The 15,473-nt window shown below is 45.9% G+C and overlaps 1 protein-coding gene across 12 annotated transcripts in view; it reads left to right on the plus strand.

Annotated features, from left to right (window-relative positions):
• APBA2 (amyloid beta precursor protein binding family A member 2) overlaps positions 1-15,473 on the plus strand; it is a 138,740-nt gene that overhangs the window by 80,374 nt on the left and 42,893 nt on the right. For 7 of the 12 annotated variants that reach the window (NM_001435111.1, XM_005221941.5, NM_001435113.1 and 4 more), the window contains one exon: positions 9,604-10,590. In NM_001435111.1, coding sequence (NP_001422040.1) covers positions 9,643-10,590 — 948 coding nt within the window. In that variant the 5' untranslated portion in view covers positions 9,604-9,642. Of the gene's footprint in view, positions 1-4,222; positions 4,355-5,767; positions 5,816-9,603; positions 10,591-15,473 lie in introns of all 12 variants that reach the window. The other 5 variants (XM_059879044.1, XM_059879043.1, XM_059879046.1 and 2 more) reach the window with 2 other exon arrangements.

The following is a 15,473-nucleotide window of genomic DNA, read 5'->3' on the forward strand; positions in this document are numbered from 1 at the left end:
TTTTACCAGGATGGAGTGTGTGTGTGTGTATGTGTATATAGGTGTGTGTGCAACTGTTTTTAAATATACCTGTTTTAAAACATAATAGTTTTAAACATACCTTCTTTTTTAAAAAATTTATTTACTTTTTAATTGAAGGATACTTGCTTTATAGCATTTTGTTGTTTTCTGTCAAATATCAACCTGAATCAGCCATAGGTGTACCTTATGTCCCCTGTCTCTTGAACCTCCCTCCTATCTCCCTCCCCATCCCACCCTTCTAGGTTGATATGGAGCCACTGTTTGAGTTCTGAGTTCACACCTTCTTGATATGTGCGTGGTATCAGTGTTCAGTTATGTGATTGATTTTTGAATATTAAACCAAACTTGCATTCTGGACTAAATGCAACTGAATTGTGACATATAATTTTTATATATAAACTGATTTGACAGTTTTTTATTGTTTCTTTGTAAACTGTTTCAAAGTGACTTGCCTTTCATTTTGTATTCATATAACATCAAGTTCAGGTTTGGGTATCAAGGTCATGGTGGCCATTTAAAGTGAGTTGGAAAGTGTATCTTCTTTTATGTTCCCTGAAAGATTTTGGGTAATACTGGTGTTCTGTTGTTGTTGTTTGATTTTGTTTTTGTGTAACTGTTTGGAAGAATTCAATTGGGAATCCACTGGGATCTGAAGTTATTTGATAAAAGGAAAGAGGATTTTAAATTGCAGATTCAATTTCTTTAGTAAATACTGGACCATTTGGATTTTTGTTTCTTCTAGTGTCAGATTTGCTAAGTTCTGTTTCAGTAACTTGTTCATTTCATAAAAATTGTCGCAATTATTAGTGTTAAGTTGTTCATAATATCCATTATTATATTTTACAAGTGGTATCCACCTTTTCATTCCTGATACTGTAGTTTGTGTACTTTCCCTCTCTCTCACCTTTTATCAGTCTTGCTAAGGCTTTATATATGTAATCTCCCCACTCAAAAGTCATCATTTGGGCTTGGCTGATTTTTCTCTGTTGCACATTTGTCTTCTATTTTATTTTTTACCCGCCCTACATTCGTTTTCTTCCTTTACCTTTATTTGAGGTTTAATTTGTTGATCTTTTCAAAGTGCCTGTGTGCTCAGTTGCATCCAACTTTTTGTGGCCCGTGAACTAGAGCCCGCCAGGCTCCCCTGTCCATAGTTGAAGTGGGTTGCCATTTCTTTCTCCAGGGGAATCTTCCTGACCCAGGGATCGAACTCGTGTCTCTTGCATCTCCTTCATTGGCAGGAAGATTCTTTACCACTGCACCACCTGGGAAGCCCTAGTAAATGGATACCTAGATTATTTATTTTTCCAGTGTTTTTTGTTTTCTAATAAAGGAATTTAAGGTTATACATTCCCTCATAGGCCTCCTTTAACAGTAATGTATTTAAAAAAATTGTGGTAAAACACAAAACATTAAAATTTACCATCTTAAAAAATTTTTAAGTGTACAGTTCAATAAGGTAAACTATATTCACATTGTTGGAAAACTTTATCTCCAGGACTTTTTCTTCCTGCAGATCTGAAACACTGTACCTGTTAAAAAATGACTCCCCCTTTTCCCTCTTACTCACAGTCACTGGCAACTACCATTCTACTTTGTGTTTCTATGAATCTGACTATTTTAGAAACCTCCTATGAGTGGCATCATGCAGTATTTGTCCTTTTGTGATTGACTTATTTCATTTAGCATGATGTCCTCAAGATTCATCCATATTGTAGCTTGGATCAGAATTTCCTTCCTTTTTAAAGGCTGAATAATATTCCACTGTGAGGATATGCCACATTTTCTTTGTCCATTCATCCATCAATGGACAGGTGTTCTTTCCACCTTTTGAATACTGTGAATAGTCCAGCTATGAATATGAGTGTGTAACTATTTTTTGACGTGTGGTATTTTCATTATTAACCAGTACAAAATGTTTTTAAGTTCTGTATTTATGTTCTTTTTAGTTAGTTGCTCATTCATGCCGGACTCTCTGTGACCCTGTGGACTGTAGCCCACCAGGCTCCTCTGTCCAGAGGATTCTGCAGGCAAGAATACTGGAGTGGGTAGCCATTCCCTATGTTCTGTCTATTATGTTCTACTCTATTTATAGGTTATTTTGAAGTAGTTCATCCCCACATATCTGCATATTTTCTAGTTATATTTTTATTTATTTCTGGTGTAATTACAGTGTAATCAGAAACATATTCTTTGTGATTTCAACATTTTGAAATTTGTTTAGACTCATTTTAGTCTTGTCTACCATGTGATTAATTTTGACATAATTTTCTATGTGCACTTGTATGTATTTCCTCATTGCAGTAAGTTTTATCTGTTAATGAGGACATTTTTGGCAACTATGTGGGTGTTCTTTGGAAGGACTGAGACTAAAGTTGAAACTCCAATACTTTGGCCACCTCATGAGAAGAGTTGACTCACTGGAAAAGACTCTGATGCTGGGAGGGATTAGGGGCAGGAGGAGAAGGGGACGACAGAGGATGAGATGGCTGGATGGCATCACCCACTCGATGGACATGAGTTTGGGTGAACTCCGGGAGTTGGTGATGGACAGGGAAGCCTGGCATGCTGCAATTCATGGGGTTGCAAAGAGTCGGACACGACTGAGCGACTGAACTGAACTGATGGTGTTCAAATCTAATTCTACTCTGATTTTTGTTTGCTTATTTTAAATCATTTACTGAAAGAAGTGTATTAAAAAGTATCCCATAGTGATTTTAGATTTGTCTTTTTGAGTTTGGTTTTTTTCTCACTTTATAAAGTTTGAGAGCATATAACTTAGTATGCATACACTTAAAATTTAAACTTACAATTTATTCCTAGCAGGTTGCCCTTTTTTATTAAGATTTTTTATTTTTTTCCTTTAATAATGCCTCTTTTCTTACTGTGAATATTAATGCAACTATACCAACTTTCTTTTTTAGGTAAATTTTTAAAATTTAGAATACTTTTGTATTTACGGAGAAGTATAAAAGATAGTAGAGAGAGTTTTCCCTGTTGTTAACATCTTACATTCACATGGTACGTTTGTAGCAAGTAATGAAACAGTATCAATACATAATTATTAGCCACAGTTTATACTTCATTAAGTTTTTCTTAATTCTTACCTACTGTCCTTTTTCTTTTCTGTTATCCTATTTAAGATACCAAATTAAATTTAATCTTCATGTCTCTTTAGGTACTTTTAAAAAAAGTTTTTATTTTGTACTGGGGTATAGCTAATTAACAATGTTGTGATGGTTTCAGGTGGACAGTGAAGAGACTTAGCTATACATGTGCATGTATCCATTCTCCCGCAAATTCCCCTCCCATCCAGGCTGCTACGTAACATTGAGCAGAGTTCCCTGTGCTCTACAGTATGTCCTTGTTGATTATCTAGTTTTTATTTTATTTTTTTGAACTTTTGTATTGGAGTATAGCCAATTAACAATATTGTGATAGTTTCAGGTGGACAGTGAAGAAACTCAGTCATACATGTACATGTATCCACTCTCCACCAAACTTCCCTCCCATCCAGGCTGCCATATAACACTGAGCAGAGTTCCCTGTGCTATACAGTAGGTCCTTGTTGGTTATCCATTTTAAGTATACCAGTGTGCTTTTAGATTGTGGTAGCTTCTTAGGCTTTCCTTGTTTTTGATGACTTTGACAGTTTTTAGAAGTACTCGTCAGGTATTTTAGACTATCCTTCTGTTCAGATTTGTCTGATACTCTCCTTCTGGTTAGTCAGGGCTTATAAACTTTGGGTCAGGAGACTGCATAGGGAGCAGTGCTGTTCTATTAAATCAGAGTGGAACTGACCACTGTTAATATTAACCTTGATCACCTGGAAGTTATGCCTCATCTCCAGGAGGGGGCAGTGTCTGCACAGAATATATGGAGAAATTCTGCCCAGGGGTTTTCTGCTTTTCTCTTGTTTACATTGTGTGAATGCAAGGGTATTATTTTATACTTTGGACTATACAGTACTATTTTATTTATTGTTCAGATTGTTTCAACTTTCACCCTTGTCTAATATAAAATGTCAGAGTCTTGTTTCCTTTCTCTCCAGGAATTTGGCACCTCAAGTTCTTTTTTCCTAATGAATTTTTTTGGGGGTATAGTTGCTTGACAACATTGTATTAGTTTCTGCTGTACAGCAAAGTGAATCAGCTGTATGGATACATATATCCCCTCTTTTTTGGATTTCCTTCCCATTTAGGTCACCACAGAGCATGGAGTAGGACTTCTCTGGTGGCTCAGATGGCAAAACGTTTGCCTGCAGTGTAGAAGACCAGAGTTTGATCCCTGAGTTCGGAAGATTCCCTGGAGAGGGGAATGGCTACCCACTGAGGTATTCTTGCCTGGAGAATCCCTATGAACAGAAGAGCCTAGCAGGCTACAGCCCATGGGGTTTTAAAGAGTTGGACATGACTGAGCGACTTTCACTTTCTCTTCTGCTTGGCCTTGTTGCCTGGCAACCACCGTTTTCTGCTAGTTTTCAACCATTTATGGGTGCACAGCTGACTTGGAGAGAAAAGCCACACAGGATGCTGAGATAATTTCAGTGTTTTTTCATGCTTGTCGGGATCTCAGCCCTCAAGTCCTAGCTGCTTTGGCAGTTCTCTGGTGCTTCCATAGAAATTGAAAGAAAAAAAAAAAACACATCAAAAGTTACTAGTTGTCACTGGTGGGGGGATTAGACTGGTACAAGCTGGTACACCATCATCAGAAGTAGACTTTCTCAGGCACAGCATTTTTTATTCTCCCCACTGTGTCATGGGTGATGGTATCTTGAAACATGCTTTGTAGCCATACATCAGATATCCCAAGTAATGCACATTTTATTTATCTATTTATATTGTTTCAAGAGGTTTATGTATTTGATGTGGACCACTTTTAAAGTCTTTATTGAATTTGTTACAATATTGCTTCTATTTTTATGTTTTGGGTTTTTTTTTTTTTGGCCATGAGGCATGTGGGATCTTAGCTCCCCTACCAGGGATTGAACCTGTACCCTCTGCATTGGAAGATGAACTCTTAAACACTGGACTGCCAGGGAAGTCCCTGTAATGCATATTTTTATGTCATAAATCATTCTTTGCTTTTCCTTCATTCTTATCCTTTGTCACAAGGGCTATAAAAGGATAGTCTTCCACCTCCTCTTCAAGGCAAGGGAAAAAGAAGAAAATAGCCTTTATTATAAGCTTGTGATGAAAGGAACAGATGGGAGAACTGTGTGAAATGGGCTTTTCAGTCTTGGGGATAGAGGGCCAGTGCAATTATTGGTGCAAGATTTTGGGTTTTCCTTAAAGAAATGAAGCCTCTCTGCCTCGTTAAGAGTGGGCTTGCAGAAGAGCACTGCTTCAGGGCTGAGCTTTGTGATTCATGTGAGCAAGTCTGGCTGTGAAAGCACAGCTTTAACTGGATCGAGCAGGATACGTAAGATTTTCCATGCATGATATAGCTAAACCTCATCTCTGCCACCCCTACACTTGATGTCTTCCAGGTTTCTGTCAACTGCAGTTCTGAAGAGCTGCAGTCTTTGTTATCATCATCCCTGGTTGAACCAGATCATTGGAAAATCCTCACAGATGGATGCTTATCCATAAATTGATGACTTCTTAGTCTGATCACTCAGTTGGCCACTAATCCATCTCATTTTGCCATATCCAACTCATCAGCATACTTCAGTTTGAGCCACAGGAAAGTTAGGAAAGACTTGTCATGTGTCCTGTTGAAATTCAGGTGTATTCTCTCTCTTTAGGGTCTCCCTTGCCCACCATCGTACATGCCTACTCAGAGAGGAAACATGGTGAGTTTCACAAACTCATTGTCAGCTCATAATGGCCATGTTAAGAAAATTTTTATTGGAATATAGTTGCTTTACAATGTTGTGTTAGGACAACTTCATTTTCAGAGACCAGTCATCTATCTCTTTAGACTCTTCATCCCAAAGGGAGCCCTGTGCTACCCAAGACAAAATTTGCCTTCCTGTTGGTAATACCTACAATTCTGTCCTGTACTCCGTGCTCCATCTCCAGATCTGGAGCCCCGAGGTCAAGGACCCTGGGTTGGCAGCCCGCTCCACCCTGCAGTGGGCACTGCAGAGAGGTTAGACGGCACCCGCAGAGAGATGCCTGACCATAACACAGGCAGTGGGCACTCTGCAGCTGCTGTGACGAGGTGGGACCATGAGGAGGTCTGACCTGCCAGTTCCTGGAGGGAGCATTTTCCATCTTTATCCAAGCCATCCTGCTCAGATCTGACCTTGAAATCCACTTTTCTCTTCCCTGTTCAGGAAGGGGACTGAACTGAGGGGGGCCATCGGGGGCCTCAAGGCAGCTGCAATGAATTGTGTTTAGTCTCTCAGATTTGAAACCTGCAAATCTGTTTTTCCAAGAAGTCCTGGGACTTTTATTCTTGATTCCAAAGATATGATGGCTGGAGGCTGGGCAGGTGGCTGGCTTCCTGTCCAATGTGATGGTCCATATTTGATCTCAGGCCAACAGCATCGGCCCAATTCTGACACCTGTTAGAATCACAGATGTAGAGAATGGACAAGTAGACACAATGAGGGAAGGGGAGGGTGGGATGAATTGAGAGACTGGGATCGACATATATATACTACCATGTGTAAAATGGATAGCTAGTGGGAAGCTGCTGTATAGCACAGGGAGCTCAGCTGGGTGCTCTGTGATGACATAGAGTGGTGGGATGGGGGGTGGGGAGAGGCCCAAGAGGGAGGAGATATATGTATACATATAGCGATTCCCTGGTGGCTCAGACAGTTAAGAATCCACCTGCATTGCAGAAGACCTGGGTTGGGAAGATCCCCGTATTTTTGCCTGGGAAATCCCATGGACAGAGGAGCCTTGGGGGCTACAGTCTGTGGGGTCACAAGGTGTTGGACAATTGAGCAACTAACACTTTCATAGCTGATTCACATTGTACAACAGAAATGAATGCAACATTATAAAGCAACTATACTTCAATTAAAAAAAATAAAATCAGGCAATTGCTCAGAAAAATGAGAAAAAATAAACAACTGGTCAAAAAAAAAGAGAGAAGAAAAGCACACCCTCAGCCCCACCCAGATATCCTGAATCAGAAGCTCCAAGGGCGTAGTCCAGAGTTCTGAGCTCTAGGCTCTGAAGTGTGGGGGACTGACTGGTGAAGGACCTGCTGGATGCAAAGCCAGTCAGAGATGCCACAAGGGGACAAAAGGGCCAGGGCCTTGGGACTGACTGTGGACAACCGGGCCCTAAGTGGGTCCCTGCCCCGGACCCAAGACAGCTCTGGGATCTCTGTCCTTAGCTGGAGGCCAAGACCAGAGACTGCTGGTGATAGCACCCCAACCCACCCCAAAATTGGAGCCGGCCACACCCTCTGGGGCAGGTGAGGACACAGGAGGCTAGAGAAATGCCCGGGGATCCTTGCCAGAGGCTGCCTGGTCCCTCATCCCTCTCAGTCTGCACAGGGGGACCCCGCTCCCTACTTCTTCGTCAGCTGCCAGCCACACGTCAGCGACTGCCAGCTGACAGCCTGGGCATCCTTTTGAATTTTTGTCTTGAGAAGTCAAAGGCAGGGCCCTCATTTGTTAAGTACCTGCAGTGTATCCCCTCCTCAGACTTTTCTAGGGTCAGAGGTTTCTAGGAGATGGGGATGTAGGGGCGAAGGGGAGGGTGTGTGTGTGTGTGTGTGTGTGCACGCGCGTGTTTGAATGTGTGCGTGCACACAGCCAGGTGTGCACACAGCCAGGTCTCCTGCCAGAAGAATCATCGTGCACGCTGTTAGCAACAGTAGGGAGGACACAGCTGAGCCCAGGGGTGGTGGGGAGCTGCTTGTCAGCAGGGGCTGGCCCTTCCCCAGCCAAGGACGAGGGAGCCTGTGTGTGGGGAATTCAGGGGTACAGAAACCCAGGTGTGTCCAGAGGGGGGCTGCCACAGGTGACTCCTGCATCTTCTCTTCTATAAACCCTCCTCCGCCCCCACCACTCCACTAAATACCCCAGAGTTCCCTGCTTCCCCCAGAGGAAACGTTTGTAAGGAAGTTACATGTAAGTAGAGTTAAATCATTTTAAATAAGCCAGGAGAGGCTGGCTATTCAAAGAAATCCCCAGAGAGATCTTTTATTCAGAAGATAATCATTTGACAGAGTGATGAAGCATCCTGCCCTTTGTCTCAGGAGTTTCATCTCACCTTTTGGAATTTCCTTTTACACCCTTCCAGCTGCCATCACTGGAGGATGTGCCCACCCCCCCACCCCCACCCCCGACAACCTGCAGAAAGTCACAGAATGTTCTGGGTTGGGGGCAGGGCTGGCAGACAGCCAGGGGAAAATTGCGAGAAGGATGGTGTAAATGAATGATTGATGGTGTTAATGATCACCTGGGTGGTGCCTCCATTGGGTTTGTTGAGACTCTGGGGCGGGGGGCTTGCAAGGTCTTTAAGTGTTCCTGTGTCCCATGACACAGGTAAATGCCACTTTAGTGAAAGTGAAAGTTGCTTAATCGTATCTGACTCTTTTCGACCCTGTGGACTATAGCATGCCAGGCTCTCTGTCCATGGGATTTCCCAGGCAAGAATACTGGAGTGGGCTGCCATGCCCTCCTCCAGGGGATCTTTCCAACTCAGGGATTTGAACCCATGTCTCCTTCATTGGCAGGTGGGTTATTTACCACTAGCGCCACCTGAGAAGCCCCAGAAATATCATACTCAAAAATGAGTAAAGGAGGGAAGTGAATAACACTGTCTCATCACTCAAACCAAACCTCTGCTGGGATTTAAATGGATTTCTTCACAGTTTATTCTGTTTATTGGGTGGTGAATAAATTACAGCAGCATATTTTATGCAATAAACTCTTTGTAAATATTTTAATTGCTGCATAATTGTCTTACAAATGTGCTGTGCTTAGTCACTCAGTCCTGTCCGACTCTTTGCGACTCCATGGACTGTAACCTGCCAGGCTCCTCTGTCTGTGGGATTCTCCAGGCAAGAATACTAGAGTGGGTTGCCATTTCTTTCTCCAAAAAATGATGTAAATGAATTTATTTACAAAACAGAAACAGACTCACAGAAATGGAAAATTAACTATGGTTACCAAAGGGGAAAGGGTTGGGAGAGGAATAAATTGGGAGTTTGGAATTAACACATTCACACTACTATATATAATCTAGATAATCAACAAAGACCTACTGTATAGCACAGGGAACTATATTCAATACCTTGTGATAACCTATGATGGAAAAGGATCTGAAAAAAATATATATATGTTTTACATGTATAACTGATTCACTTTTCTGTACACAAGAAACTAACACAACATCGTAAATCAACTATACTCCAATTATATAAAACAGAGAAGTCATGAGTGAGTGGTGAGTTGGAGGGAAGCAGCAGGTGTCTTGGGGGGCCGCCAGGGTCCGCTTGTCCTCCTCCAGCCCTGGTGCCCTCCTGTCTCTTTGGCAGGGCATGCAATGGTCCTGACACCGGAGTCAGCTGAGGTGGGGTGTCCTGTCATCTGAATGGACACAAGTCACATCTCCTGGGCGTGCTCCTTGGGCCAGGTTCTGACTCTCCTGTCGTCCTTCCTCCTTGCAGTGGCTGCCACCTGGTGACGATGGCTGTATGAGCCCCACCATGGCCCACCGGAAGCGTCAGAGTGTGGCGAGCAGCCTGCTGGACCACAGGGCGAGGCCGGGCCCAGAGCCTGAGAGTGAGGACGCGGAGCTGGCCCTGGAGGAGTACGTGCCCACCGACCTGGAGCTGGCGGCCCTGCGGCCCGAGAGCCCAGTGCCTGCTGAGCAGGGTGGCCCCGACCAGAGCCCTGATGGGGACTCCAGCTCCGACTATGTGAACAACACCTCGGAGGAGGAGGACTACGATGAGGGGCTGCCTGAAGAGGAGGAGGGCATCACCTACTACATCCGCTACTGCCCCGAGGATGACAGCTACCTGCAGGGCACGGACTGTGACGGGCAGGGCTACCTGGCTCACGACACGCGCCACCTGGAGACAGATGAGTGCCAGGAGGCGGTGGAGGAGTGGACGGAGCCCACGGGCCCACACGCACATGGCCACAGCGACCCGGGCAGCCCTGGCTACCGGGACGGCCACCTCTCTGTCCCGGAGGATGAGGCCTCAGTCCTGGACTCCCGGGACCAGGAAGAGGATGTCCACTACTGTCCCAGCGAGGAGGCCTACCAGGACTACTACCCTGCCGAGGCCAATGGGAATGCAGGCAGCACGTCGCCCTACCGCCCAAGGCGCAGGGACGGGGACCCAGAGGACCAGGAGGAGGACATCGACCAGATTGTGGCCGAGATCAAGATGAGCCTGAGCATGAGCAGCATCACCAGTGGTGGTGAGGCCAGCCCCGAGCACGCACCACGGGGGCCCGAGCCAGGGCCCGGGGACTCCCCTGAGGCCTGCCCGCTGGCTGAGGCCAGCCGCGGCCCCAACAGACACGAGGGCAGGCCCAAGTCACTGAACCTCCCTCCTGAGGCCAAGCACCCCGCCGACCCTCAGAGGAGCTTCAAGACCAAGACCAGGACCCCGGAGGAGAGGCCCAAGTGGCCCCAAGAAGAGGTAAGATTCTGGCTGGCCCTGGGGAAGCGGAGGGAGGGGCTGAGAGCAAAGGTGTCCATGCAGCCCACAGGTCAGAATGCGAGCCAGCGCTCCACGTGTTCAGTTATGTGTGGACTTTCCAGCCACTCCTGTTCACCCATCAGATGCTGTAGTAATTGCTGAGGAAATCTTGTTGAGGCTGATTGGCAACCAGGGCTCCCAGCAGACACCCAGACCTCCCAGCAGAGCTTGGGTCCTTCCCCTGCTTGCTCTGATCTGCTTGTGTGGGAGTGGTCCCTGAGACTGTTGCCCCTCTCTGGGTGGTTTTGGTCAGTCACAGGGATCTAGTACTGTCGGCAAGTGCAGACAGCTGTGGCCAGTGGTTGGGACAGCCTAGCGGCAAGGGGCCCCAACCTGAGTGCATTTCACAGGGGTGGTTGAATCTGGTGACACTTCTCTGAAAGCCTGGGGGCCTTGGTGTAATTGGAAATTCGCTGTAAATAACCATTTTGCAAATAATCATTTGAAGGTTTGACAGAGACGTGGAGAAGAAATGCATGCTAATGAGGCCAGTGGATTTAAGCGTAACTATATTTTCTTTTAATTATAGCAAAGTAAAGTGTATATTGTAATAAACACTTTTGAAAAGCTGCCTTTCAAAAAAACCTTGTGTATACAAAAAGAAGATGTGATTATTAGATGCATGTAAAGGAACTTATATTTGGCTAATTCTGTGGACAAATGAAAATGAATTGCTTTCATATATTTTTATTGGGATATAGTACTAATGCTGGGGAAGGATTGAGGGCAGGAGGAGAAGGGGACAACAGAGGATGAGATGGTTGGATGGCATCACCGACTCAATGGACATGGGTTTGGGTGGACTTCGGGAGTTGGTGATGGACAGGGAGGCCTGGTGTGCTGTGGTTCATGGGGTCGCAAAGAGTAGGACACAACTGAGCAACTGAACTGAACTGAACTGATAGTTGCTTTACATTGTTGTGTTAGTTTCAGCTGTACAGCAAAGTGAATCAGCTTATATCAGGGGATATATGTATATATCCCCTCCCTCTTGAGCCTCAGCAAAGTGAATCAGCTTATATCAGGGGATATATACATATATCCCCTCCCTCTTGAGCCTCCTCCTACACCCATCCCACCCCTCTAGGTCATCACAAAGCACTGAACTGAGCTCCCTGTGCTATACAGCAGCTTCCCACTAGCTATCCATTTTACATATGGTAGTGTATATGTGTCAATTCCAGTCTCCCAATTCATTCCACAGTCTCCTTTACCCTGTGTCCACAAGTCTGTTCTCTATGTCTGCATCTCTATTCCTGCCATGCAAATAGGTTCATCTGTACCATTTTTCTCAATTCCACATATATGTGTTAATATACAGTATTTGTTTTTCTCTTTCTGACTTACTTCACTCTGTATGCCTCTCTCTCGGTTCATCCACATCTCTGTCTATAAATGATCAAATTTCATTCCTTTTTCAGTTCAGTTCAGTTCAGTTGCTCAGTTGTGTCCAACTCTTTGAGACCCCATGGAACCGCAACACACCAGGCCTCCCTGTCCATCACCAACTCCCGGAGTCCACCCAAACCCATGTCCATTGAGTCGGTGATGCCATCCAACCATCTCATCCTCTGTTGTCCCCTTCTCCTCCTGCCCTCAATCTTTCCCAGCATCAGGGTCTTTTCCAATGAGTCAGCTCTTCGCAGCAGGTAGCCAAAAGATTGGAGTTTCAGCTTCAACATCAGTCCTTCCAATGAACACCCAGGACTGATCTCCTTTAGGATGGACTGGTTGGATCTCCTTGCAGTCCAAGGGACTCTCAAGAGTCTTCTTGAACACCGCAGTTCAAAAGCATCAATTCTTCGGCACTCAGCTTTCTTTATAGTCCAACTCTCACATCCATACATGACCACTGGAAAAACCATAGCCTTGACTAGATGGACCTTTGCAGTCAAAGATAGAGAAGGTCTATACAGTCAGCAAAAATAAGACCAGGAGATGACTGTGGCTCAGATCCTTATTATGGCTAATAAGGAGTTCCTTATTATGACTTTTTATGGCTGAGTAATGTTCCATTTTTTTCCACTTTTTATTCCAATTTTTCCTTTTTATGGCTGAGTAATACTCCATTGCATATATATGCTTTCATATTTTTAAAGCCTTCATTAATATTTTTTCCCCAGAAGAGTTCATGCATTTGAGAAATACATAAAGTGAGAGCTTGTGTTTGGAAAAAATGTCCTGTTGACTCACAGTTAAGTTTCTAGAACTTCCCTTTGATGCCCTTTGATTTTTTTTTTAAAGATTGATAAGCATAAGTTGACTTCATTTTTGGAGTGTTCCTGTCATTCAAGGCAGTTGTGTATGCACTGGGGGCTTTGGGCTGTAAAGAAACTCTTGTTGCATTAGCGGATATGGGGGAGGCCCCCCGCATGAGGGGGGCAGCTCTGAACTTCTGAACTGGCATTCCTTCAGAGCCTACTCTCCCAGAGGCCACTCCTGATCTCCTGGGCTGGCTGCATCTGCAAAGCCTCCCATGTGGTGCAAGAAAATTGCCCTTGCCATGTGCTAGGCCTTGGGGTGCAGAGATGAAAGTGACTTGAGCTTGCATGGAGAACCTCATTCTAGAGGGAGAGACTCTCTGTCCATCTGGGTGTGACTGGGAGCCTAGAGGAGTCCCCGCCCGGCCCATGAGTCCCAGGCAGGCTTCCTGGGGACAGGCTCCCTCGTGGGTGATAAGTGGGTGGCCCTGGGACTTAGAAGGGGGGCTTTGGGAAATTAGCTGACCAGGAAGGGCTGAACCTGGAGGTCATGGGTATCCTCAGCATGCAGCAGGGTTGGGGATTGTGACGAGGCCAGGAGGACAAGTGGAAGTGAAGGACCTGGCTTGAGGATGGTGATGTGAGAGGGACAGAGCTGGGCCATCAGGGGGCTGGGAACCTCAAGGAGGCTAAGGGGCAGGACGTCGGGAAGGCCCTGAGCATCTCAGGTGGATGGCCAGGGCAGAAGCTCCTGTGTAAGGGACAGAGGGGATGGGTTTGACAGCATCTATAAGAACAGGTGCCAAGGAAGAGGGTGCCTGCCATGTGTGGAGCTGGAATTGCACTGCTTTGATTCTAATGGCATGGATGTGTCATGGAATGTGTCCAGGGCAGATTTAAGCAACAGAGAACTGGGTGGAGGACTGGGGTAGGGTGCTGACTCCCCCGCATCTTCCATCCCTGAACACCATCAGCATCCCCTACAAGTTCCAGGAATTCGAGACACATCCCAGAGGATCCATTATTCTCATGACATTCCCCAGGAAGTGCAGGGCTCCGGAGGAGAATATATAGCAACAGCTTCTGTTCAGGGAGAAAGACCACATTGCTGAGCATGAGATTTGGAGATGGAACAGCGTGGCAGACGCAGTCACAGTGTTTGCACCCCAAAGCACTCAGATCATGGTCAGTGCTAATCAGTGACTAAAAAAGACACGGCCCTGTGGTGATAGGAAGCTAACCAAGAATAGCTCCTGGCCCTGCACTAGCGCATGCCATGGACAACTCAGGAGAACTCAGCACAGCTCAGAAAGGCTGAGAAAGGGTGTGACACAGGAGAGTGCCCCAGGACCGAGAGTGGACTCCAGACCCTGCCAGGACCATGATCAGCCTTCACAGGAGAAAAGCTGGTCTCTCCACCTGAGACCAAGCCCAGGCCCAGACTGCTGGAGTGAACAGATGCCTGGATCTGGGCTTGTTGGGTCCCTCTGGTTGGTTCCAGCAGCAGACAGACAGTCCTCTTCAGGAATGGTGACTGAGCTGGCCATGCGCTGTCCTTGGTACTGACGCAAATGTTGGGTCTGCCCTTCTGCTGGCCACTTGCCCTGTGCTGGGTGCAGCCAGGCTGGATAGGTCAGAGAGCCTGAGCTAGAGTTTAGACGAGGGTCTGTGGCTCAGGACAGTGCTGGGGGAGCACCACATCAGCTTGGAGGAAGGTTGCTGTTGGGGGCGTTGCCTGTTTACCCTCCTTGGTCAGTCCTCTTCTTCATCAGCCCAAACACTTGCAGATGGCCTCAGATTCTGCCCCCGTTGCCTATTTTGACTGCTGGTGCAGCTCTGCCCCACCCCGACCCCTCCCTCTTAGTCTCTGGGTCTCAATCTTCCCCTCAAAGCAGCCCCGGGTGCTGGCTAGGAGATCTATGTCCCTGACCTTGACTCCTGGAGCCTCTGGATCTCTGACTGTGGACGGTTATGCTCTGCTGAAGACTCACCCATCCCAGGGTCTTCCTCAGATGGGCTCAGACCCAGACTACTCCTACCTGAGCCAGGTCTCTGGGTGCTTCTGGGGAACTCTGGCCACTGAGGCTGCTTCTTCTTTCTCTGTGTGTCAGTTCAGTCATGTCCAACTGTGTGACCCCATGGACTGTAACCATCCCTGCCCCCAGGCTCCTCTGTCTGTGGAATTCTCCAGGCAAGAATACTGGAGTGGGTTGCCATTTCCTCCTCCAGGGGGTCTTCCCAGCCCAGATCTTCTCGAACCTGGATCTCCCACATTGCAGGCAGATTTTTTACCATCTGAGCCACCAGGCAAGCCATTGAAAATAGATGCTCTTCCTTGCTGTGATCTGTTTATTCCCTTCTGCATTCATTCATTCGTTTGTTCATTCATGGGGACCCATGAATATAAAACATAGCTTGCTGGTCACTTTTAGAAATGTGAATGTTAATTTCAAGAAATGAGGGGATAATGTAGTCATTCACTGGTCCTCAAAACCTACTCCAGACACAAGAGTGGTGGTGGGTTAGAGTTTTTCCTGTTACATTGAATTTGCAAATTTGCAATGGGAGATGTCATGAAGTGGATTTGCTACCATAAAGTGGTTTTTCTTGCCCAATATCTTA

This window comes from Bos taurus, chromosome 21 (genome assembly GCF_002263795.3).
Source record: "Bos taurus isolate L1 Dominette 01449 registration number 42190680 breed Hereford chromosome 21, ARS-UCD2.0, whole genome shotgun sequence".
Lineage (NCBI taxonomy): Eukaryota > Metazoa > Chordata > Mammalia > Artiodactyla > Bovidae > Bos > Bos taurus.